This window comes from Hemiscyllium ocellatum, chromosome 48 (genome assembly GCF_020745735.1).
Source record: "Hemiscyllium ocellatum isolate sHemOce1 chromosome 48, sHemOce1.pat.X.cur, whole genome shotgun sequence".
Lineage (NCBI taxonomy): Eukaryota > Metazoa > Chordata > Chondrichthyes > Orectolobiformes > Hemiscylliidae > Hemiscyllium > Hemiscyllium ocellatum.
The window spans coordinates 5553957-5580687 of NC_083448.1; the positions used below are offsets into that span (position 1 = coordinate 5553957).

General features: G+C 51.1%; 1 protein-coding gene across 1 annotated transcript; it reads right to left on the reverse strand.

The window, feature by feature from the left end:
- Positions 1-19680: 19680 nt before the first annotated feature.
- On the reverse strand, positions 19681-26017 carry LOC132836898 (prolactin-releasing peptide receptor-like). The gene is made up of 2 exons (XM_060856465.1): positions 25593-26017; positions 19681-20314 (listed from the first exon to the last, which is right to left on the reverse strand). The coding sequence occupies exons 1-2, from the start codon at positions 26015-26017 to the stop codon at positions 19681-19683; spliced, it is 1059 nt and encodes a 352-aa protein (XP_060712448.1).
- Positions 26018-26731: the final 714 nt, after the last annotated feature.

Genomic DNA, 26731 nt, shown 5'->3' on the forward strand with positions numbered 1-26731 from the left:
TTTGAAAACAAAAACAACTTTCGATCCACTTTTTCCCAGCTCTCAAATCAACAATTATTATTGAATGATCCAGTGCAATAATTAAGAACAACACGAGAAAGCGGTATAACTGCATGTTCAGGAAGGCATGTGCACCAGCAGCAGTTAGGGTCAGGACTTGGAATGTGCTTCAGCCTCGGGGAATGATTAAGTTAGCAGGAAGGCTCCGATTAAGGAGTTTTGAAAGAAGGAACTGGCTTTTCAGAGATGGTGAGTAAGCTCCAGGAACTATTAAGTGTCTGATTATGTTGATGGTTCCTCTAGATTCGTCCTCGTTTGTGTGGTCACATTTTGAAATCCTGCTGCCTTTTACACACCATCAAGACTGCAGCAAACCAAACATTATTTCCAGACCATCAGATTAATCACTCACGCCCTGGGTAGGAATGCACAGAGCAGCTGCGAGCTGTCCAGCGGTCTCTGTGCCACACCTATAATAATCTGACTGTGAACCCTCCACCTGGGCCTCAAGCCTAAATCCCTCACATGCCTTTTTCTGAGGGAGGACAATCAGGGCGGGCTGCCAATGTACTCGATGACGTTTTGCTGACTCACTTTGTCAGATGTTTACCAAAGAACTCGGGCTGATTGTTGCTAAATTCAGACCGGCGTCCTGAGTTACAGGATCTCTACAGTGTGGCAGCAGGCCATTCGGCCCATCAATCTGCACTGACCCTCCGAAGAACATCCCATCCAGCTCCGCGCCCCCCCCCCACACCCCATCCCTGTAGCCCTGCGTTTCCCACAGCTAAACCACCTAACCTGCGCATCCCTGAATACTGTGGGCAATTTAGCATGGTCAATCCACCCTAACCTGCACATCCGTGATGCACTATGGGTAATGTAGCATGGCAAATCCACCCTACACTGCAAATCCCTGAGCACTATGTGTAATTTAGCATGGCCACTCCACCCTAACCTGCAAATCCCTGAACACTATGGGTAATTTAGCATGGCCAATCCACCCTAACCTGCACATCCCTGAGCACTATGGGTAATTTAGCACGGACAATCCACCCTAACCTGCACATCCCTGAGCACTATGGGTAATTTAGCACGGCCAATCCACCCTAACCTGAACATCCCTGAACACTATGGGTAATTTAGCATGGCCAATCCACCCTAACCTGCACATTCCTGAGCACTATGGGTAATTTAGCATGACCAATCCACCCTAACCTGCACATCCCTGAGCACTATGGGTAATTTAGCATGGCCAATCCACCCTAACCTGCACATCCCTGAACACTCTGGGTAATTTAGCGTGGCCAATCCACCCTAACCTACACATCCCTGAACACTGTGGGGTAATTTAGCATGGCCAATCCACCCTCACCTGCACATCCCTGAGCACTATGGGACAATTTAGCATGACCAATCCACACTAACCTACACATCCCTGAACACTATGGGTAATTTAGCACGGCCAATCTACCCTAACCTGCACATCCCTGAACACTGTGGGGTAATTTAGCATGGCCAATCCACCCTCACCTGCACATCCCTGAGCACTATGGGACAATTTAGCATGACCAATCCACCCGAACCTGCACATCCCTGAGCACTCTGGGTAATTTAGCATGGCCAATCTACCCTAACCTGCACATCCCTGAACACTATGGGTAATTTAGCATGGCCAATCCACCCTAACCTGAACATCCCTGAACACTATGGGGCAATTTCCCTTGGCCAATCCATCCTGACCTGCACATCTTTGGCTTGTGGGAGGAAACCGGAGCCCCCAGAGGAAATCCACAGGCAAAATGTGCAAACTCCACACAGACAGCCACCCGAGGGTGCAATTGAACCCTGGCGCTGTGAGGCAGCAATGCTAACCACTGAGCCACCGTGCCGTTTCAGGTCTTTCAAGTTAAACCTCAGAGAGAAAGAGAGTGACCGATTCTGTATCCACGTCAGGTCCTTGGCACCTACATTCTCAGCGCCGGGGCCTGAGGTTTACGTTGCCAAGCCTGACGTCAATATGGAAAAGCTTGACATTTGTTTTTAGCACTTGTTCCTGAACTCATCGTGGCAGGTGTCATGTCACTGTGCAGGTCAATCCTGAGCCCCAGGCTAAGCATTGTGAGTGGAGTGTGGGCTCAAGCCTTCAGCGCCGGCACTGGTGGAATTTGAGTCCAGTGGGGTTGTGAGCCAGTCTTCGTGATGGTGTCCGTGTCAACAATCATTAGTCAGTCGCCAAAAACCCTCATGTCTTTTTAAGGAAGGTGGCACAGGTTTCAGGTGAGGTTTTGGGGTGAAGCGGTGGTGGAGAAGTTTACAGGACTTGGAAGAGGAACATCTTTTTTAAAATACTGAGAGTGTTAGGTGCCTGAAACACACTGCCAGGGGAAGTGATAGAGGCTGATACAAGAGGATGAAGAGAGACTCATGAACCAGCAGGGAATAGAGGGATGAAGACCATGTACAGACAATGGGATTAGAATATTCTGGCATCAGACCTGGGGCTTATTCCTGTGCTGCATTGTTCAATACTTTATGCTAAGTCTGTCAACCTTATCTTGATCAGGCCTATGTGATTCTAGACAGGCAGACACACACAACACACACACACTTCTCCTCCAACACAGTCTACAGGTCTACTATCAAGTGTTCTCTGAAATGGCCTTTGTGAGCCCTTCAAGAGACAGAGGCTTGAACACAAGCACCAACAGGTTCAAGAGCAGCTGCTACCCTGCTGCTATTAGGCTGCTGCATGGACCCCTCTAACTTCAGATAATGTCGATCTTAATTTGTGCACCTCCTGTGCGGCTGTAATCTTGCATTCCTCACTCTGTCTGAGCATCCTACCATCAGTCTGTCCTTTTTCTCACTACGATCTGCCTGCATTGCTCGCAAAACAAAGCTTTTCACTGTACTTAAGTACATGTGACTGCAATAAATCAAATTAAGGAAGCAACTTAGAAGGGGAAAGTTTTTTTATTACTGAGGGTGGTAGGTGCCTAGAGTGCACTGCCATTGGGATATGATAGAAGCTGAAACTGGGGGGGAGTGGGCAGTAAATGAAGACATCTGCAGCGGCTCAGCCAATTGGAAGCCAGGCTCAAAGTTGCAAGCCAAAATGGGCAATTGGATCCTGATTTGGCTCTTGTTTAAAGGGTGGGGGAGGAGTGGGGGGGGGGATTCCGATTCACCATTTGCTTTGGGCCATGACGATGAGGTGGTGGATTCTACGTATTTGCCCGCACGTATCCGTCAGTGACGGGAGGGGAAGTTGCACTTCCTATAAGTGAGCCCCATTTGAGGAGGCGGTGAGGGCATAGGCAGTAAAATCTGTGCTATTATTGTCACAGCCTGACCTGGTATCACTTCCTCCTTCAACCTCAATAGCAGCTGAGTCACTGTGCAGTGTCCAAAACCAGTTTCTCCAGAAACCCGAGTTTCACAAAGCCAGCGGGAGATTGATGGTACCCTTTGAATGCTGGATAGCAAGAGGCTGTCCCATTCATAGGATCCCTCCAGTGTGGAAAGATGCCAATCAGCCCATTGAATCCACACTGACCCTCTGAAGAGCATCCCAATCCGACCCACCTCCCTTTCCTACCCCGGTAACTCTGCATTTCCCATGGCTAATCCACATGAGCTGCACATTATGGGCAATTTAGCACGGTCAATCCACCCAACCTGCACATGTTTGGACATTGGGTGCAACCCAGAGAATCAGGAGGAAACCTGCATAGACATGGGGACCCCGTACCCAGCCCAAGGCACCTCGCAAGTGTGTTGGCAATCACAGTTAGCCAACAAGCTGAAGGCAACAGGAAAATCAAAGGTTTTGCTTTTGTATGGCGTCTCTCGCAACCTCGAGGTGACCCGAAGGCCAGTTAAATACTTGTGGTGTGTAATGTGGTAGCACAGAACATGCAGCGCCTAATCTGCCCACGGCAGTACGATAATAGCAGAGCACCTACTTGTGACAGAGTCATTTGAGGATGAATGTTCGTCAGGTCACCCTGCTCTTCTTAGAATTGACGTCATGGGATCTTCGACACTGGTAGAGAGCACAGTTGCAGTCTTGGTGTGATGTCTCCTCTCGGAGGTACTGCCTAAATCTAACCCGCTCCCATCGCTCCCAAACTAGGCTGAGTGTTATCCTTGACAGAGCAGACTCTTTCAGTGGGTGGTTTGTCATCAGTGACATGGCTGAAGGCCCTGCGGTTGGCTGCAGGATCAGAGCAGCAAGGTGACAAATCATCACACGCCCGGGAGCCGAAGCAGCTTGGGGGGAGGGAGGCTGGTGGCTGGGGAAAGTCCCAGGAGAAATCTGATTGCAAAGCCAACAACTTTAAGTCTCATTTCACTGTTGAAAGATTGATGGAGGAAGGATTCACTGCAAGCGTTCTGAATATTGTATTCCCACCCATTTGGAATCGGATCGGGATGTGCCCACTAAAACTTACAAGTTGAAACTAACGTGATACAGCAAAGGAGGTTGAGAGTCATTGTGGGGATGACAGTGACACTGATGGTGACAGTGACTCTGGGAGTGACAGTGATCCTGGGGGTGACAGTCACACTGGGAGTGACAGTGACCCTGGCATTGACAGTGACTCTGGGGTGACAATGACCCTGGGACTGATGGTGACCCTTTGGGGGTGACAGGTACTCTGAGAATGATAGTGACTGAAGGGTGACAGTAACACTGTGGGGGTGACTGTGACAGTGAGAGTCACTGTGACTCTGGGGGTAACTGTGACTCTGATGGTGACCGTGACTCTGTGGGAGTGACAGTGACCCTGGGCGTTACGGTGATCCTCAGGGGTGACAGTGACTCTTGTGGGGGTGATACTGACTCTGAGAGTGGCAGTGACCCTAGGGTGATAGTGACCCTGGGGGTGACAGTGACACTGGGAGTGACGGTGACCCTGGGGAGTGACAGTGACTTTGGGTGTGACAGTGGCCCTGGGAGTGATGGCGATCCTCAGGAATGACAGTTACATTGCGGCTAACAGTGAGTCTCGGGGGTGACAGTGACCCTGGGGGTAACAGTGACTCTGGGGGGGGGGGGGGGGTGACAGTGATCCTTGGGGGTGACAGTAACCCTGGGGGTGACAGTAATTCTGGGAGTGACGGTTATCCTCGGGGGTGATAGTGACTCTGGGCTGACAGTGACCCTGGGGGTGACAGTGACTCTAGGAGCGACGGTGATCATCGAGGGTTGATAGTGACCCTGGGAGTGACAGTGACCCTGGGGAGGGGTGACAGTGACCCGGGGGGGGGGAGGTGACAGTGATCCTTGGGGGTGACAGTGACCCTGGGGGTGACAGTAATTCTGGGAGTGACGGTTATCCTCAGGTTGATAGTGACTCTGGGCTGACAGTGACCCTGGGGGTGACAGTGACTCTAGGAGCGACGGTGATCATCGAGGGTTGATAGTGACCCTGGGAGTGACAGTGACCCTGGGGAGGGGTGACAGTGACCCGGGGGGGGGGGGAGGTGACAGTGATCCTTGGGGGTGACAGTGACCCTGGGGGTGACAGTAATTCTGGGAGTGACGGTTATCCTCGGGTTGATAGTGACTCTGGGCTGACAGTGACTCTGGGGGTGACAGTGCCCCTGGGAGTGACGGTGACCCTGGGGGTGACGGTGACCCTGGGGGGAGTGACAGTGATCCTTGGGGGTGACAGTGACCCTGGGGTGACAGTAATTCTGGGAGAGACGGTTATCCTCGGGAGTGATAGTAACTCTGGGCTGACAGTGACCCTGGGGGTGACAGTGACCCTGGGGGTGACAGTGACCCTAGGGGTGACGGTGACCCTGGGAGTGACAGTGACCCTGGGGGGAGTGACAGTGACCCTGGGGGTGACAGTAATTCTGGGAGAGACGGTTATCCTCGGGGGCGATAGTGACTCCTGGGGGTGACAGTGACCCTGGGAGTGACGGTGACCCTGGGAGTGACAATGACCCTGGGGGGAGTGACAGTGATCCTTGGGAGTGACAGTGACCTGGGGGTGACAGTAATTCTGGGAGAGACGGTTATTCTCGGGGGTGATAGTGACTCTGGGCTGACAGTGACCCTGGGGGTGACAATGACTCTATGAGCGATGGTGATCAATGAGGGTTGATAGTGACCCCGGGAGTGACAGTGACTCTGGGAGTGACGGTGACCCTGGGAGTGACAGTGACCCTGGGGGGAGTGACAGTAATTCTGGGAGAGACGGTTATCCTCGGGGGTGATAGTGACTCTGGGCTGACAGTGACCCTGGGGGTGACAGTGACTCTAGGAGCGACGGTGATCATCGAGGGTTGATAGTGACCCTGGGAGTGACAGTGACTCTGGGAGTGACGGTGACCCTGGGAGTGACAGTGATCCTTGGGAGTGACAGTGACCCTGGTGGTGACAGTAATTCTGGGAGAGACGGCTATCCTCGGGGGTGATAGTGACTCTGGGCTGACAATGACCCTGGGGGTGACAGTGACTCTGGGAGTGACGGTGACCCTGGGAGTGACAGTGACCCTGGGGGGAGTGACAGTGATCCTTGGCAGTGACAGTGACCCTGGGGGTGACAGTAATTCTGGGAGAGACGGTTATCCTCGGGGGTGATAGTGACTCTGGGCTGACAGTGACCCTGGGGGTGACAGTGACTCTAGGAGCGACGGTGATCATCGAGGGTTGATAGTGACCCTGGGAGTGACAGTGACTCTGGGAGTGATGGTGATCCTCGAGGTGATAGTGACTCTGGGGTGACAGTGACTCTGGGGGTGATTGTGACTCTGGGGTATGACGATGATCCTCAGGGATGACAATGACTATGAGAGTGACGATGATTCTCAGGGGTGACAGTGACGATGATCCTCGGGGTGACAGTGACTATGAGAGTGACGGTGATCCTCGAGGGTGATAGTGACTGTGGGGGTGATGGTGACTCTGGGGTGACAGTGACTCTGAGAGTGACATTGGCCCTGAGAGTGACAGTGATTCTCAGGGTGACAGTGCCTCTGGGGGAGGGGGTGACAGTGACTCTGAGAGTCTCGGTGATCCTCGCGATAATAGTGACTCTGGGGTGACAGTGACTCTCAGGGTGACAGTGAATCTTGGCGGGGGTGATAGTGACTGTGGGAGTGACAGTGATCCTCAGGGTGATAGTGACTCTGGGGTGGGATTGACGGTGCTCCTCGGGGTGATATTGACTCTAGGGTGACAGTGACGCTGGGAGTGACGGTGATCTTCGGGGTGATAGTGACTCTGGGAGTGACATTGACCCTGGGGGTGACAGTGACTCTAGGAGCGACGGTGATCATCGAAGGTTGATAGTGACCCTGGGAGTGACAGTGACTCCTGGGGGTGACAGTGACTCTTGGGGATGACAGTGACTCTGGAAGTGATGGTGATCCTCGAGGTGATAGTGACTCTGAGGTGACAGTGACTCTGGGGGTGATAGTGACTCTGGGGCATGATGATGATCCTCAGGGATGACAATGACTGTGAGAGTGACGATGATCCTCAGGGGTGACATTGACGATGATCCTCAGGGTAACAGTGACTATGAGAGTGAGGGTGATCCTTGAGGGTGATAGTGTCTGTGGGGGTGATGGTGACTCTGGGGTGACAGTGACTCTGAGAGTGACAGTGGCCCTGAGAATGACAGTGATTCTCAGGGTGACAGTGCCTCTGGTTGGGGGGGGTGGGTGACAGTGACTCTGAGAGTCTCGGTGATCCTTGGGGCGATAGTGACTCTGGGTGTGACAGTGATCCTCAGGGTGATAGTGACTCTGGGGTGGGATTGACGGTGATCCTCGAGGGGATAGTGACTCTGGGAATGACGGTGATCCTCGAGGTGATATTGACTCTGGGAGTGACAGTGATCCTCGGGGTGATATTGACTCTGTGGTGACAGTGACTCTGGGAGTGACAGTGATCCTCGGGGTAGTGTTGACTCTGGGGTGACAGTGACTCTGGGAGTGACGGTGATCCTCGGGGTGATATTGACTTTGGGGTGATAGTGACTCTGGGAGTGACAGTGATCCTCGGGGTGATGTTGACTCTGGGGTGATAGTGACTCTGGGAGTGACAGTGATCCTCGGGGTGATATTGACTCTGGGGTGGGAGTGACGGTGATCCTCGGGGTGATATTGACTCTGGGATGATAGTGACTCCGGGAGTGATGGTGATCCTCGGGGGTGATATTGACTCTGGGGTGGGAGTGACGGTGATCCTCGGGGTGATATTGACTCTGGGGTGACAGTGACTCTGGAAGTGACGGTGATCCTCGGGTAATATTGACTCTGGGGTGATAGTGACTCTGGGAGTGATGGTGATCCTCGGGTAATATTGACTCTGGGGTGGGAGTGACGGTGATCCTCGGGGTGATATTGACTCTGGGGTGACAGTGACTCTGGAAGTGACGGTGATCCTCGGGTAATATTGACTCTGGGGTGATAGTGACTCTGGGAGTGACAGTGATCCTCGGGTAATATTGACTCTGTGGTGGGAGTGACGGTGATCCTCGGGGTGACAGTGACTCTGGAAGTGACGGTGATCCTCGGGTAATATTGACTCTGGGGTGGGAGTGACGGTGATCCTCGGGGTGACAGTGACTCTGGGAGTGACGGTGATCCTCGGGGTGATATTGACTCTGGGGTGATAGTGACTGTGGAAGTGATGGTGATCCAAGGGGTGATATTGACTCAGGGGTGGGAGTGACGGTGATCCTCGGGGTGATATTGACTCTGGGCTGACAGTGACTCTGGAAGTGACGGTGATCCTCGGGTAATATTGACTCTGGGGTGATAGTGACTCTGGGAGTGATGGTGATCCTCGGGTAATATTGACTCTGGGGTGGGAGTGACGGTGATCCTCGGGGTGATATTGACTCTGGGGTGACAGTGACTCTGGAAGTGACGGTGATCCTCGGGTAATATTGACTCTGGGGTGATAGTGACTCTGGGAGTGACAGTGATCCTCGGGTAATATTGACTCTGTGGTGGGAGTGACGGTGATCCTCGGGGTGACAGTGACTCTGGAAGTGACGGTGATCCTCGGGTAATATTGACTCTGGGGTGGGAGTGACGGTGATCCTCGGGGTGACAGTGACTCTGGGAGTGACGGTGATCCTCGGGGTGATATTGACTCTGGGGTGATAGTGACTGTGGAAGTGATGGTGATCCAAGGGGTGATATTGACTCAGGGGTGGGAGTGACGGTGATCCTCGGGGTGATATTGACTCTGGGCTGACAGTGACTCTGGAAGTGACGGTGATCCTTGGGTAATATTGACTCTGGGGTGATAGTGACTCTGGGAGTGATGGTGATCCTCGGGGTGATATTGACTCTGGGGTGACAGTGACTCTGGAAGTGACGGTGATCCTCGGGGTGATATTGACTCTGGGGTGGGAGTGACGGTGATCCTCGCGGTGATATTGACTCTGGGGTGACAGTGACTCTGGAAGTGACGGTGATCCTCGGGGTGATATTGACTCTGGGGTGGGAGTGACGGTGATCCTCGCGGTGATATTGATTCTGGGGTGACAGTGACTCTAGGAGTGATGGTGATCCTCGGGGTGATATTGACTCTGGGGTGGGAGTGACAGTGATCCTCGGGGTGATATTGTCTCTGGGATGACAGTGACTCTGGAAGTGACGGTGATCCTCGGGGTGACAGTGACTCTGGAAGTGACGGTGATCCTCGGGGTGATATTGACTCTGGGGTGGGAGTGACGGTGATCCTCGGGGTGATATTGACTCTGGGGTGGGAGTGACAGTGATCCTCGGGGTGATATTGTCTCTGGGATGACAGTGACTCTGGAAGTGACGGTGATCCTCGGGGTGACAGTGACTCTGGGAGTGACGGTGATCCTCGGGGTGATATTGACTCTGGGGTGGGAGTGACGGTGATCCTCGGGGTGATATTGACTCTGGGATGACAGTGACTCTGGAAGTGACGGTGATCCTCAGGGTGACAGTGACTCTGGAAGTGACGGTGATCCTCGGGGTGATATTGACTCTGGGGTGGGAGTGACGGTGATCCTCGGGGTGATATTGACTCCAGAGTGGGAGTGACGGTGATCCTCGGGGTGATAGTGACTCTGTGGTGACAGTGACTCTGGGAGTGACAGTGATCCTCGGGGTAGTGTTGACTCTGGGGTGACAGTGACTCTGGGAGTGACGGTGATCCTCGGGGTGATATTGACTTTGGGGTGATAGTGACTCTGGGAGTGACAGTGATCCTCGGGGTGATGTTGACTCTGGGGTGATAGTGACTCTGGGAGTGACAGTGATCCTCGGGGTGATATTGACTCTGGGGTGGGAGTGACGGTGATCCTCGGGGTGATATTGACTCTGGGATGATAGTGACTCCGGGAGTGATGGTGATCCTCGGGGGTGATATTGACTCTGGGGTGGGAGTGACGGTGATCCTCGGGGTGATATTGACTCTGGGGTGACAGTGACTCTGGGAGTGACAGTGATCCTCGGGGTAGTGTTGACTCTGGGGTGACAGTGACTCTGGGAGTGACGGTGATCCTCGGGGTGATATTGACTTTGGGGTGATAGTGACTCTGGGAGTGACAGTGATCCTCGGGGTGATGTTGACTCTGGGGTGATAGTGACTCCGGGAGTGATGGTGATCCTCGGGGGTGATATTGACTCTGGGGTGGGAGTGACGGTGATCCTCGGGGTGATATTGACTCTGGGGTGACAGTGACTCTGGAAGTGACGGTGATCCTCGGGTAATATTGACTCTGGGGTGATAGTGACTCTGGGAGTGATGGTGATCCTCGGGTAATATTGACTCTGGGGTGGGAGTGACGGTGATCCTCGGGGTGATATTGACTCTGGGGTGACAGTGACTCTGGAAGTGACGGTGATCCTCGGGTAATATTGACTCTGGGGTGATAGTGACTCTGGGAGTGACAGTGATCCTCGGGTAATATTGACTCTGTGGTGGGAGTGACGGTGATCCTCGGGGTGACAGTGACTCTGGAAGTGACGGTGATCCTCGGGTAATATTGACTCTGGGGTGGGAGTGACGGTGATCCTCGGGGTGACAGTGACTCTGGGAGTGACGGTGATCCTCGGGGTGATATTGACTCTGGGGTGATAGTGACTGTGGAAGTGATGGTGATCCAAGGGGTGATATTGACTCAGGGGTGGGAGTGACGGTGATCCTCGGGGTGATATTGACTCTGGGCTGACAGTGACTCTGGAAGTGACGGTGATCCTTGGGTAATATTGACTCTGGGGTGATAGTGACTCTGGGAGTGATGCTGATCCTCGGGGTGATATTGACTCTGGGGTGACAGTGACTCTGGAAGTGACGGTGATCCTCGGGGTGATATTGACTCTGGGGTGGGAGTGACGGTGATCCTCGCGGTGATATTGACTCTGGGGTGACAGTGACTCTGGAAGTGACGGTGATCCTCGGGGTGATATTGACTCTGGGGTGGGAGTGACGGTGATCCTCGCGGTGATATTGATTCTGGGGTGACAGTGACTCTAGGAGTGATGGTGATCCTCGGGGTGATATTGACTCTGGGGTGGGAGTGACAGTGATCCTCGGGGTGATATTGTCTCTGGGATGACAGTGACTCTGGAAGTGACGGTGATCCTCGGGGTGACAGTGACTCTGGAAGTGACGGTGATCCTCGGGGTGATATTGACTCTGGGGTGGGAGTGACGGTGATCCTCGGGGTGATATTGACTCTGGGGTGGGAGTGACAGTGATCCTCGGGGTGATATTGTCTCTGGGATGACAGTGACTCTGGAAGTGACGGTGATCCTCGGGGTGACAGTGACTCTGGAAGTGACGGTGATCCTCGGGGTGATATTGACTCTGGGGTGGGAGTGACGGTGATCCTCGGGGTGATATTGACTCTGGGATGACAGTGACTCTGGAAGTGACGGTGATCCTCAGGGTGACAGTGACTCTGGAAGTGACGGTGATCCTCGGGGTGATATTGACTCTGGGGTGGGAGTGACGGTGATCCTCGGGGTGATATTGACTCCAGAGTGGGAGTGACGGTGATCCTCGGGGTGATAGTGACTCTGGAGTGACAGTGATTCTCATGGTGACAGTGAATCTTGCAGGGGGCGGGGTGACAGTGACTCTGGGAGTGACGGTGATCCTCGGGGTGATAGTGACTCTGGGGTGACAGTGATTCTCAGGGTGACAGTGAATCTTGCGGGAGGCGGGGTGACAGTGTCTCTGGGAGTGACGGTGATCCTCGGGGTGATAGTGATCCTTGGGTGATGGTGATCCTCGGGGGTGACAGTGACTCCTGGAGGTGACAGTGAATCTGGGAGTGACGGTGATCCTCGGAGCTGATAGTGTCTCTGGGAGTGACAATGACTCTGGGTGTGATAGTTACTCTGTGGGGTTGGGGAGGGAGGGGGTGGGGTGGAGTTGGTTGGTGATAGTGACCCTGGGGGTGACAGCGACTCTGACAGGTGACAGTAACTCTGGGGTGATAGTGACCCTGGGAGTGATGGTGATCCCTGGGGGTGACAGTGTCTCTGGGAGTGACAGAGACGCTGTGGGCTGAGGGTAGGGGGCAGGTGACTGAACTAGGGAATGACAGTGTGCCCAAGTCTGGGATACCTGACTGTGATGAAAGCTTTTCCAAGCCTGTTTCTCCTTAAGCAGCTCCCTCTCTGACCGCTTTGTGTCTGTGTCTACACTGAATGGATTGCAGGTCATCATCAGCCTCACTAAGGGCAATTAGGAATGGGCAATAAATGCTTCCCTCCCCGTCCTGTGCTGTGACTGAATGCCTGTAAAATGTCTGGAACCATCACTGGTTGATGAGGAACAGTGAAAAACTCTGATTTTCGGTGCTAGCAATCTGATGGGGGTTGGGGAGTTGACTGAGACGAGTTTTCTCCAGCCCGTCTCTTCACGACAAGGTGTTCAGCAGGTACCTTGGGCCTCCGAGTGCCGGAGATGACTCTGGGACCGAAGCTGGAGCTCATTCCCAACTTCAGGAAGGTTAGGACGGTTGGGGCATGAGTGAGTGGGGTGGGAAAGGGGCATGGGCAGAGTTAGAGAGAAAGAGCAACACCCCCCCCCCATCTCACCCCCTCGCCCCACCAAGAAGTAGGGGTTACATCCCAAGGAGGTGGAGAGAGCAGGACAGTAACCCCTCATGTTTCAGGAGTGAATTTATTAATCCCTGTCACATGCACCACTCACACAGAATGAGATATTGTGCCTGGCCCTGTTTTATCTCACACGCAGGCTTTTACTCAGTGTACTCCGCTGGCACAACGCCACACTCTGATAAACACTTACAATTTGTGGAGTGGTCTGGGCAATTGTTGCATTATTAAAAGTTAGGGCTCGTCTTGAAGTCATCGCAATACGATCATTCAGATGTACAAGCCACCAGCAACAAAGACCTTTCTCCTCTTCTCAAAGCTGGAATGGAGCTGGAACTGTCTGACTGCATTTGCAGGTTCTGTCTTACACACAGTACATCTGCACTCGGTCTGTCTGACTGACAGCATCTTATTCTCTGTCTGTTTCACTGACAGCACTTTGACACTATATCTGTGATGAAGAGCTCATACCCAAAGCATGGACTCTCCTGCTCCTCGGGTGCTGCCTGAGCTGCTGTGCTTTTCCAGCATCCACGCCTTTCAACTCTCCAGCACCTGCAGTCCTCAGTTTCTTCATACTGTGTCTGTCTGTCAGCACTTCCACGCTGTCTGTCGGACTAACAGCACCTCCACACTGTGTCTGTCTGTCTGACTGATAGCACCTCAATACTGTGTCTGTTTGAGTGACTGACAGCCTCTCAGTACTGTGCCTGACTGACAGCACCTCTACTCTGCATCTGTCTGACTCGTAGCACCTCCACATGGTGTCTGTGTGTCAGCACTTCCACATTGTGTCTGCCTGACAGCACCTCCAGTCTGTGTCTGTCTGACTGACAGCACCTTTGTACTGTGCCTAACTGACAGCACCTCCGTTCTGTGTCTGTCTGACAGCACCTCAGGACTGTCTGTCTGACTGACTGACAGCACCTCCAGTCTGTGTGATGAAGGACTTTTGCCCGAAACGTCGATTTCGCTGCTCGTTGGATGCTGCCTGAACTGCTGTGCTCTTCCAGCACCACTGATCCAGCACCTCCAGTCTGTGTCAGTCTGCCTGACAGCACCTCCGTTCTGTGTCTATCTTACTGATAGCACCTCAGTACTGTCTGTCTGACTGACTGACAGCACCTCTGTACTGGGCCTAACTGACAGCACCTCCACACTGTGTCTGTCTGACTGATAGCACCTCAATACTGTCTTTCTGACTGACTGACAGCACCTCTGTACTGGGCCTAACTGACAGCACCTCCACTCTGTGTCTGTCTGACTGATAGCACATCTGCACTGTATCTATCTGTCTGACTGACAGCACATGCACACTGTATCTATCTGACTGACTGACAGCACCTCTGTACTGTGTCAGTCTGACTGATAGTTGTTCCACACTATCTCACTGACATACCTCCACACACTGTCTGACCAAAAGCACCATCATTCTCTGTGTTTCTGATTGAAAGTACTTTCATGCTCTGCCGATCTGACTGACATCACCTCCATGTCCTGAACGACTTTCAGCACCTCTGTCTGTCTGACTGACAGCGCCCCATCATGCTCTATCTGTCTCACTGTCCTTGTCCTTCCAGATGGAAGAGGTCATGGGTTGGAAGGTGCTATCTAAGGAACTTCAGTGAACTGCTGCAGTGCATCTTGTAGATGGTACTCACTACTGCTACTGAGCATCAGTGGTGGAGGGTGTGGATATGGTGCCAGTCAAGCGGACTGGTTTGTCCTGGATGGCATTGAGCTTCTTGGGTGTTGTTGGAGCTGCCCCCATCCAGGGTAAGTGGGGAATATTCCGTCACAGTCCTGACTTGTGCCTTGTCAATGGTGGGGACAGGTTTTGGGGAGTCAGGTGAAGAGTGACTCACTGCAGGATTCCCAGCCTCTAACCTGCTCAGGCCCCTCTTGACGTAATGCAACAGATGGTGCAAAAGACAAAAAAGACACCCATTAAAAAAAAATCTGTTTTCGACTTTATTTAGAATCATGGAGATGTACAGCATGGAAACAGACCCTTCGGTCCAACCCATCCATGCCGACCAGATATCCCAATGCAACAAAAAAATTAAGTTTGTTCTGGTGTGCTGGATGTATCATCTTGCTATTGGCGAAAGGACTGAAAATCGACAATATTCCCTCCTTCAGTACAACATCCAAGATCATTAAATTTGCAAGGTCCCATAATCTCAGGTTAGGCCACATTAAGTTTTTAAAAAATAACTTTGACATTGAGGTTGCTTCGACCATTAACTGAACTGTCTCCAGCGTCATGTTATCTTTACTCAGAAATGCTGTATATTTGAAATGACGTGAGATCCAGCTGGGAGAGGCAAGGTGAGTCACATCTCAGATTGCATTGAGACTCATTGTCTAATACACCGAGAGAGAGAGAAAGAGCAGGCATACTTCTAAAGTAACTTGGAAACACTCAAAGATTTCACCTCACAGTTTGACAGCAGTTCTGATTGGCAATTCGATACTACACATAGCTACTCAATTACAATACAATTCAATTCAGCACAGGAACAGGCCCTTTGGCCCACCAAGCCCACGCCGATTCTAATCCTTATTTAGATCCATTATTTATTGTCCATGCACCATTTGTATCCCTCTGTTCACATCCTACGCACGTCTCTATTGAGATATGCCTTAACCGTTGCTAATGTGTCTGCTTCCACCACCAGGCACCCACCACCTCCTGAGTGATTTTTTTTTCCCTGCACGTCTCCCCTAAACATTTCACCTTGAACCTGTGCCCTCTTGTGAAATAGCTTATTTTAGCCTCTCATAATTTTGTAGACCTCATTCAGATAGCCCCTCAGCCTGTGTCTTTGCAATGAAAACAATCTGAGTTAGTACTAGCTAATATATAGCCACGAAGGATGAGTTACATCAGATGTCATTCAAGCTCTGTTTCAGTACTCCTAGTGTCTGGAGGCATTGGGATCCCACAGCACAATAACTCCACAGAGATCAGTATCCTGTCACCAAGTCACCCTTTATATACACATGAACAGTCCTTGACTTTAGTAATGCCTCCTTCAGAATCAGTTATCGGAGTATTCCTGATATTCCTGGTTTTATTTCGTCCAGTTTGTCCCATCCCCTCGTAATCATGTTCAGTGTCACCATCGCTACGCACTCCCACCGGAGGACCACCTGGAGCACACCGTGGGACAACTCGGGCCAGCTCAATGCACAGGGAGATCCCACAAACAGGAGAATGGCGGTTGGGGGTGAGGGTAGGTTGGGAGATGCTGGAAGGGTGAGGTAGAGTGGAAGATTCAGAAGACAAACTGGCGTCTATCTATTTTCCTCTGACACAACCTTGTGAGTTGAGTGTCATTGGCAGGACAAGGATCTAGCCCCCATCCATCCACCATGCGAATAGGCTCTTGAGATCATCAAAAGCAGTCAAGATTCAACCATTGCTGCCATGTGAACCTGGAGTCACATTTAGACCAGACCAGGAAAAGGACAGCAGATTCCCTCTTCGGAAGTAGACGAGGGTGAGCCAGATGGGTTTTTGTACCAATTCGGTCCTTCCTTGATCATTATGGGGTGTGGGCAGTATAAGAATTGTATTCCTCCAGAATCTCTCTGCTCCTTCCAAATCTAAGCATTGCCAACTTTATCTGCTCTGCTTTTGGAAGACAAATCTTCAGCTGCTTGAACACTAAGCTCTGGAACTGTCTTCCACAACCTCTTCCCCACCATTGTCTCCACTTTAAAAGCATTTCTTGACACCTTAAGCAAATCGTAGGTCATTTGTCCTTCTACCCGCTGAAGTGGTGGTTTATTCATAGAATCACAGAATTCCTACAGTGAAGGGATATTCAGCCCATTGAGTCCACACTGACCCTCCAACATGTATCCCCCCTAGACTCACTCCCCCTATCCTACCCCTGTAACTCTGCATGTCATGGGAATGGTTCCAGGCAACAGCTGACAATGGTGGCACAGTGGCTCAGTGGTTAGCATTGGGTTCAGTTCCACCCTTGGACGACTGTCTGTATGTCGCTTATACATTCTCCCCCTGTGTCTGCATGGGTTTTCACCAGGTGCTCAGGTTTCCTTCCACAGTCCAAAGATGTGTAGGTTAGGTGGATTGGGCATGCTAAATTGCCTCATAGTTTCCAGGGACGTGCAGGCACGGTGAATGGGGAGGTGGGTCTAGATGGGATGTTCTGTGGAGCGTTGGTGTGGATTTGATGGGCTGAATGGCCTATCCCTACACTGTGGGGGTTCTAGGATCAGTGCTGGGGTCTCAACTCTTTAGAATTTGCATTGAAGAATTGGCTGTAATTACAGTAACTAAATTTGCTGGCAACACAAAGATAGGTGGGAAGGAATGTTTTAAAGAGGACATCCTACCAATAATCGTTTGTCACCTCTTGCCCCCCTTACTGACCAAGAATCAATCCACCTCAGCCTTAGTAAGACTGAAAGGCTCCACTTGCACTGCCTTTTGAGAGTTTCATAGTCTTGTCACCCCCTCAGAGAGAGAAACAAAAATTGTCCGAAACGGGAGCCCCTACATTTTTAAAAAGCGACCCCTTGTTCGAGATTCTCCCACAAGCGGGGACACCCTGTCCACATCCAGCCAGTCATGTCAACCTCAGCATCTTACATGTTTCCATCTCTTCCAGCAGATACTGGCCCGACCTTTCCCCACAACGCAACCGACCCATTCCAGGAGCGAGTCCGGTAAACTTTCCCTGATTTATTTCCAAAGCTTAAATATGGAGACCAGTAAGTACAGAGTACTCCACGATGTGGTCTGTCCAATGCTGTGTAAATGAATTGGAATCTCCCTTTTGTATTTAATTCCCCTGGTGATAAGTGATAACATTCTGTTAGCTTTCCTGATTACTTGTTGTACCTGCACACTGGCCTTCTGTGTGATTCATGCTGTAGGACACAGAGATCCCTGTGTATCTCAGAGCTCTGTCACCTCTCACCATTTCAATAACATGCTTCATTTTTTTTATTCTTCTCCCACATTGTACTCCACTTGCCATATCTTTACCCTCTCGGAGTACAATGTGGGAGAATATGAAATTGCCGATTTTGGCAGGGAGAATAAAAAATGAAGCGTATTATCGAAATGGTGAGAGGTGACAGAGCTCTGAGATACACAAGGATCTCTGTGTCCTACAGCATGAATCACACAGAAGGCCAGTGTGCAGGTACAACAAGTAATCAGGAAAGCGAATAGAATGTTATCACTTATCGCCAGGGGAATTAAATATAAAAGGGAGATTCCGATTCATTTACACAGCATTGGAGAGGTCACATCTGGCTTACCGTATACTGTCCTGGTCTCCGTATTTAATCTTTGGAAATAATTCAGGGAAAGTTTACCGGACTCGCTCCTGGAATGGGTCGGTTGCGTTGTGGGGAAAGTTCGGGCTAGTATCTGCTGGAAGAGATGGAAACATGTAAGATGCTGAGGTTGACATGACTGGCTGGATGTGGACAGGGTGTCCCCGCTTGTGGGAGAATCTCGAACAAGGGGTCGCTTTTTTAAAATGTAGGGGCTCCCGTTTCGGACAATTTTTGTTTCTCTCTCTGAGGGGGTCACAAGACTTTGAAACTCTCCAAAGGCAGCGCAAGTGGAGTTTTTCAATCTTGCTAAGGCCGAGGTGGATTGATTCTTGGTCAGTAAGGGTGGGGGGGGAGGTGACAAAAGGTTATCAGCAGGATGCGGGAATATGGGTGGCTCTGATCAGCTACAGTCTTACTGATCAGCCTAGCAGGCTTGAGGGGCTGAATGGCCTACTCTTTCTCCCAGTTTGTATGTCTGTGTGTTCTCCACCTGCCGTAGACACGGAAACAGAACATTTCACAGAGTTGGCCTCAGTACCCTTGCACCCTCTAGAGGCGAGCAACTGATCTGATGCAATGAAAAAGACGACTGGAATGTTGTTTCAGGCTTCACAAACTGAGCTGTTTCATGGAAAAGCCATGCGCATTCCTGCCCCCTGCCGACAGTGCACTGCAGTTCACTGATTGTGTGTAGTATTTACAACACAGGCAGGCCATTCAGCCTCCTGGCTGCCGTGCTATACCTCTCCATCTAACCCTGTCCCGTGAATCCTCCTCTTGCTCTCTCTCGCTCGCTCGCTCATCTTCTTTGGCTTTCCCCCACCTCCCCGACATAAAAGCGGCACCATCCCCGTCCCACACTGTGCACTTAAATTCCCGAATCCCTCCCCCCAATCCCGACCCTGAGGATAAAGGCAACGTGTGATACCGAGCGACACAGACTGAGACACGGGTGACGCCAAATGTTCTGCAGCTTCGGGAGGTGGGCTGGTGGGTGTGGGTGCTCTCGACCGTTAGTATTTCTCTGCGCCCCCAACGCTAAATTGGCAACCTCCCTCCCACCCACCCCTTTATTGTCAGCCTGGAGTCTAGAGAGCTTACTCCCCACCCAAACCGCCCACCCCTCCTCTCCCTCCCTCCAACCTCAACCCTTACACGTTCTGGAAGAGGATCGACCATTCTGCTGACGGCAGAACCCCCCCCCCTTCCTGACCTTCCCCCCCACCCCCAACCGAACCCATCCAGGCCAAAGGAGGCCTGACGGGCCTACAGCACGACGCTGACGGCGATGCAGTTGTTGGCAGGTGCGATCTTCCTCCTGCAGGCGAACATCCTCTTCAGCTCGGCCCGGAAGCGGTCGTGAAGCCAGGCGTAGAGGAAAGGGTTGCAGCAGGCCGACGTCATGGCGATGCAGTGGCACAGCAGCTGGATCAGGTTGAAGTAGTCCTTGTCGATCAGGCTGATGTCGATGTCGCGGATGATGTTGAAGACATGCAGCGGCAGCCAGCAGGCCCCAAACGCCGCCACCACGAGCACCAGGAGCCGGAAGATCTTCTTGCGCCGCACCTTCTCCCACCGTTCCTGGCCGTGTGTGGCGTTGCCGGGCACCACTCTCTTCCTCAGCTTGAGGGTGATGCGCAGGTAGGACAGGGAGACGGCGGACAGTGGCAGGATGTAGGTGATGATCAGGGTGCTGTAGGCGTACGCCAGGTGCTGCCTCTCCAGCCCCATCCAGAACTCCTCACAGATGGTCAGGTCCTGGTCTCGGAACCGGATGTGGAAGGTGTGGGCGAGAGCCGGAGCCGCCAGTGCGCACGACACGAGCCAGACCCCGGCCAGGATGTAGGTGCAGGTGCCGATGGAGATGCGCTTCCTCAGCGGGTGCACCGTGGCGTAATACCTGACGGATCAAAGGCAGGCACTGAGTATCAGCAAAGACTCACGTGGAGGGAGAACACACAGAACAAGGGGACACTGTTGTCCGACTCAGTGCTTCTGAACTTTTGGAGGGACAGATTGGGCCTCTGAAGTTCAGGAGAATGAGAGGCTACCTTATCAAAACACAAACTATTCCCAGGGGACTTGATGGGATCTGGTTTCCCCATGTGGGAGACTCCAGGACCAGAGGGTGTAACACCAGAGAAAGACAGATGACTGAATCTATGGAAGGCTGAGTCGTGAGGTATACTCAAAGCCAAGACAGATTGAAATCAAGAAGGAGAGCTGAGGGTTATGGGCGGAGGAAAGAAGGAGAGTAAGAGTTGAGGATGATCAGATCGGCCATCGAATGGTGGAGCAGACACCCAGGTTTATGGTCTCACCTTCGCAATTGGAGCAGCTCAGAGGTTTCGGGTGAAAGGAGGTTTCCAACTGCGATAGGTTGAGCAGATCGGACTGCAGTTTTTGAACAAACAATGAGAGGTGACCTGCTGAGGGATAGGATTCCCAAGGGTGGAGGCTGACAGAATTTCTGGTGGGATCCAGTGCAAGGGGATGCAGATTCAAAAGCATTTAAGACAGGGATGAGAAATTCACCAAAGATCCTCAGACTGCACCTTTCAAACCCACAATCACTTCCAGCTAGAAGGACAAGCAAGGGAACACCATCCCCTGCAAGATCCCCTCCAAGCCACTCACCATCCCAACCTGGAAATATACCGCTGTTCCATCAGTGTCGTTGAGTTGGAATCCTGGTATTCCCTCCCTAAGGGCATTGTGGGTCAACCCACAGCAGGTGGACTGCAGTGATTCAAGAAGGCAGCTCACCCCCACCTTCTCAAGGAGAAACTAGGAAGGGGGCAATAAATGCTGGCCACATCCCTCAAACAAATAAATCATGGAAAAGAATGAGGAGGCTTTCTTTGTCCCACTCTGAGGTTCTCTCTCTCTCAGTAGAGCCCTAGTTCCCTGACTGAGACTGATGGTCATGTTCGGGCTGGTCTTTTATCTAAGAGGGAGTCAGCGCACAGCTTGGGGAAGTGAGGGGTGTTTCAGGTCACTGTCAGGCAGGCCAACCATCTTATGGGAACATTAAGATGAGGGGGCCTTTGAACGGGGTCTCCTCTCGCTCCTTAAATCACACACTCTGACATGACCGCCAGCCAAAACCACCCGCTCAGAAAGAGGGCCCGTAGCACCCCCGCCCAACCCCCACCCCCCACACCCCAGCCTCACCACTTCACTCCCTGGACACAGGGCTAGGCGTGACCTTCCGGAACGTTCCCGGCCGCCGGGGAAACGTTTGGTGGCGTACGGCCCCGCGGAAATTTGCCCCATTCGGCTACAGCATCCCCCCCCGCTGAGGGGGAGGGAAGACCCTCAACCCTTAGAGAGAGGGCTGATGTTTGGATGTTTGGATATTTTACCAGGCCACAGGGATGTGTGGGGCAGACTGCAAACTGACCTCTTCACTCGGTGGTTACCGGCGTGGCCGAAAGGGTGTCACGTTGCTTACGTCACCGGATTGGTGATGCAGCAGACGCGGGTTCAAATCCCAGCGTCAGCGAAATTCTTCATTCAATTTTATTTTTTTAAAAAAAAAACCACATCTGCATTAAGAGGTGACCATTAAAGAAAAAACTCCACACCATTCAGTCTCAGTCTTCAAGGGAGAGAGATCTACCCTCCATATCTTTATGGTCTCGGGCTAAATGTGACTCCAGGTCCGCAGTGATGTGGCCAATATTCACCATCCCTGCCTCCCCCACTCAGTTCAAGGGAAGTCAGGGACAGGCAGCTCATTGCCAGCCTTATCTGCATGGCTCCCATGCAAGAATAAATAAAAGGAGGGGGAAGTAAAATGCGGGTACCTTTATTGGTGATAATACTGAGTACAGGAGTTGGGAGATCAGGACGATGGTTAGGCCACTTTTGGAAGACTGTGTGCAATTCTGGTCTCCCTGCTGTAGGAAAGATGTTGTGAAACTTGAAAGAGTTCAGAAAAGGATGCTGCTGGTGTTCGAGGCTTTGAACTATAGGGAGAGGCTGAATAGGCTGGGACTGTTTACCCAGGAGTGTCGGGGCTGAGGGGTGACCTTATAGAGGCTTATAAAATCATGAGGGGGCATGGATAGGGTAAATAGACAAGATCCTTTCACTGGGGTGGTCGAGTCCAGAACTAGAGGTCATGAGTTTAATGTGAGAGGAGAAAGATTTAAAAGGGACCTAAGGGGTAACTTTTTCACACAGAGGATGATGCAAGTATGGAATGATCGACCGGAGGAAGTGGTGGAGGCTGGTAAAATGACAACATTTAAAAGGCATATGGATGGGTATATGAACAGAAATGGTTTAGAAGGATATGGGCCAAATGAGGACAATTGAGATTGGATTAATTTCGGATATCTGGTCAGCATGGATAATTTGGACCAAAGGTTCTGTTTCCATGCTGGAAGATAGAATGGCATACTCTTACTCCAGTCACCCACAGTCTTACTTTCTCTTGTCCCTGGAACCAGTAGCATTCAGTCTGTTTCTGTCACCCACACCCCCCGACCCCAACAAGGTCTACACACCTTTCCCAAACAGCAGATCCCAGAATTGGCCTCAATACTCAAATTAAGGTGAAGCCGGTGACTTATAATTTCCAAGGAAAGGTCTGACCTGCTCTGTCCAGCTCTTGGGAGCTGTCCAGTTCTCTGCCTGCCCTCCTCCCAGACCCCTGTATCTGTTTTCAGTAAATAGGTGAAGCTTTTGACCCTGACTGGATCAATGGCAATCTGACAGGGCGACGATAACCTCGTTATCATTGAATCTCATGTTGTCACAGCAGAAAGGAAAAATTACTGAGTCACTGGCAACATAATTACACACCAAGCCATCATTAGTGCATAGAGATGGCATGTTCAACACTTTAAAACAAGTCTCTGCTGTGATTTTCACTTTCAGGCATTAGTCTGCCTCTGCATCTTGTTTGAAGATGAAACCTGCTCCAATTTAAATGCATTTGTCAGATTCGTCCAAATTGAAAGGGTTCAGAAAAGATTTACAAGGATGTTGCCAGGGTTGGAGGGTTTGAGCTAGAGGGAGGGGCTGTTTTCCCTGGAGCGTCAGAAGCTGAGAGGTGACCTTAGAGAGGTTTATAAAGTTATGAAGGGCATGGATAGGGTTAATAGACAAGGTCTTTTCCCTGGGGTCGGGGAGTCCAGAACTAGAGGGGCATAGGTTTAGGGTGAGAAGGGAAAGAGACCTAAGGGGCAACTTTTTCACGCAGAGGGTGATACGTGTATGGAATGAGCTGCCAGAGGCAGTGGTGGAGGCTGGTACAATTGCAACATTTAAGAAGCATTTGGATGGGTATATGCTGGCAAATGGGACTAGATTAGGTTAGGATATCTGGTCAGCATGAATAAGTTGGATAGGAGGGTCTGTTTCCGTGCTGTGCAACTCTGGGACTCCATGACTTTACGTCAACAATTAAAATTCCAGCGTAAAGACTCATGAATACGTTTGCGAGCAGTAACTGCCCATTCCTGACCACGAACAGGAAAAATGGAATCAGGAAGAGGGGCCAGTCAGCCGACTCCACAATTTGACGAGATCATGGCTAACCTTCTGTCTCACTGTCCCCTTATAGAATTATTCAGAAATCCATCAATCTCTGCCTTGAATAATCTCAGTGACAGAATCTCCACCGTCCACTGGGTTTTAGAATTGCAATGGTCCACACCATAAGTGAGGAAATTCCTTCTCGTTTCATTCCTAAATGGCCTCTGTCTCTCTTATTTCTGTCACTTTGCCCCTAGTTCTAGCTTTCCCCTCTCTCTGCCCAGTAGAAAATTCCTTCTTGCACCTACCCTGTAGGATCTTGAGAAAGTGATGATGAGATACCTTCTTGGACCATGTGGTGCAGTGTAGATACGGTTGCGGTGGTGTTGGCAGGGGGCAGGGTTCCGGGATTTTGAAGGAGCAACAGTCAAGGAAAGAAGGGTGATGTAGTTCATCCTATATGAAGTAGAGGACAAAGGAACAGTGTAGCTTGGAGGGAACTTGCAGGAGGTGCTCTCTGCTGTCCCTTGTCCTTCTAGATGGAAGTGGTTGTAGGTTTGGAAGGTTCTGCCTCAGGTGAATTCCAGCAGTGCATCTTGTAGATGGTACCTGTTGTTGCTCCTGAACATCGGTGGTGACGGTTGATGAAGAGGCATTAAGGGAAGATGATTGGCATTCCCAAAGCTAGCCTGCCAAGTTCGGTGGGTAACAGGGAAGCCCAATGGAAAGTGCCATTATGATTTCAAAGGGAATGGAGTGTGAAAGTAGGGAGGTCCTGCTAAAACTATACAAGGCACTATTCAGACGTCAGCTTGAATAACCAGGAACAGTTTTGGTTCCTTTATCGAAGGAAAGGTGGACTGGCATTGGAGGCAGATCAGAGAAGATTCACTAAATTGATCCCAGGTATGGAAGGACTATCTTATGAGGAGTGACTTAGTAGGACGAGTGGGGTCTTTACCCATTGCTTGGGACATTGATCCAAAGTTGTAGGATTGATTTTTACATTGAGTGGGGAATGATGGTAGTTAACTTTTCATTGGTCTAATCAATGGAGTGACCAGTTTGGTATATCACATTCGCCTCTGGAAAACCCCAGTAAAATCCTGTAATCCTGCACTGAATGGGTTTTGCTTTCCCTTCATATGGAGGATTCTGAATTTTAATCAGACTGACCTTCTCATGGCAATCACTTTTGTACATCACACGCGCACACCACATCCTTTTGTATCAAATGAAAAGAGACCTTCTTGAAACTGTATAAGATTCTTAAAAGGACTTAATGGGGCAGATGTGGAGAGGTTGTTTCCCCTCATGATAGGGTCTCGGACCAGAGGGTGTCATCTCAGAGTGAAGGGTCGAACATTGAAGACAGAGATGAGGAGGAATTTCTTCTCTCTGTGGGGAGTGAATCTGTGGAAATCGTTACCACAGCTGTAGGGACTGGGTCATGCAGTGTATTCAAGGCCAAGGTAGGTTTTTAATCTGGAAGGAGAACCGAGGAATATGGAGAAAAGCCAGGAAAAGACAGGAAAGGGAAGCCCTTGGGCCCATGATCCAGAGACCCAGACTCGATGGGCTGAATGGTCCACTACTGCTCCATGGTCTGAGGGCCGTCTGTCCAGCCATCTCACGTGACATGGTGCCAAGGGGGTGGGGGGGTCAATCTCAATGTTAAAACCTGCTGTTACCTGTCCACGGCGATGGCGGTGAGCGTGAACACGGACACGTAGACTGTCACCGGCTGCATCAGGAAGACAAAGTAGCACATGAACTTGCCGAAGATCCAGCCGCGTGGGTGGAAGGCATACGCCAGGGTGAAGGGCACGCAGGTGGCACACATCAGCATGTCGGAGAAGGCCAGGTTGCCGATGAAGAAGTTGGTGACGTTGTGCATCTTCTTGGTCTTACAGATGACATAGAGAAGCAGGTAGTTCCCGACGATACCGACAAACACCACCAGCACGTAGCAGGGGATGATGAGGGGCTTGAACGACTGCAGCAGCTCGACGCCAGTGAACTGTGAGGAACTGTTAGCACCGTCCGCCAATGCAATCTGATAACTGGTAGTGTTTGCAGGGTACAAGCTCCAGCTCTCTGTCGATATGGACAACATGACCGCAGCCACCCACCTGTCCGTGTGGGCAGTTGCCACAGGCTTATTAAATACTTAGGACTGACCAGTCTGAATATTTCAATTTCTGGCTGCTTTGCGACAGCTGGGACTTAATATTTTCTGGTCCCCTTTGCTTTTTCCCCAACCTGAGAGCAAGCTTCAACAATCTCAGTTCTCGCCTGTCCCAATCAGTTGTTCCTGAAGACTTCTTCCTGTTTTCTCTCCTCTGTGTTGTGACAGATCTTCTCCTTTGCAGCTCACTCTCTCGATCTCTCGCTCTCTTTCTCTCAATCTCTCTCTCCCCGGCTCTAATTTGGATGAAATATTACAACTTCATTCAGTCTCCTGCAGAAACACAAGAAAAGGAAGAGATTGCTCTTTGGAAGTTAGAGGAAGAGGCATTTTCTGAAGGTTTTAAATATTAACAGTGGGGTCGGGGAACTGGGCTCTGGAATTAACACCGAAATCCGTTAGCTTTGAGCTAACCTGCAATTCATCTTCATGTGATAAAAGCCCTTTTTTTGTTCAGCTGAATCCAGGTCTCCTGTTCAATGAGATGATCGATGTATCAGTCCCACTCAATATTTAAACCCTGCTGCTTTCATAACTATTCATAATCTCTGCTTTCTTTTATTAAATTTCAACCTACATCTGCAGCTTCCAAGAAAGCTGATTTCAACAGGCAATCACTTTTAATTTGAGCAGATGAGAAAA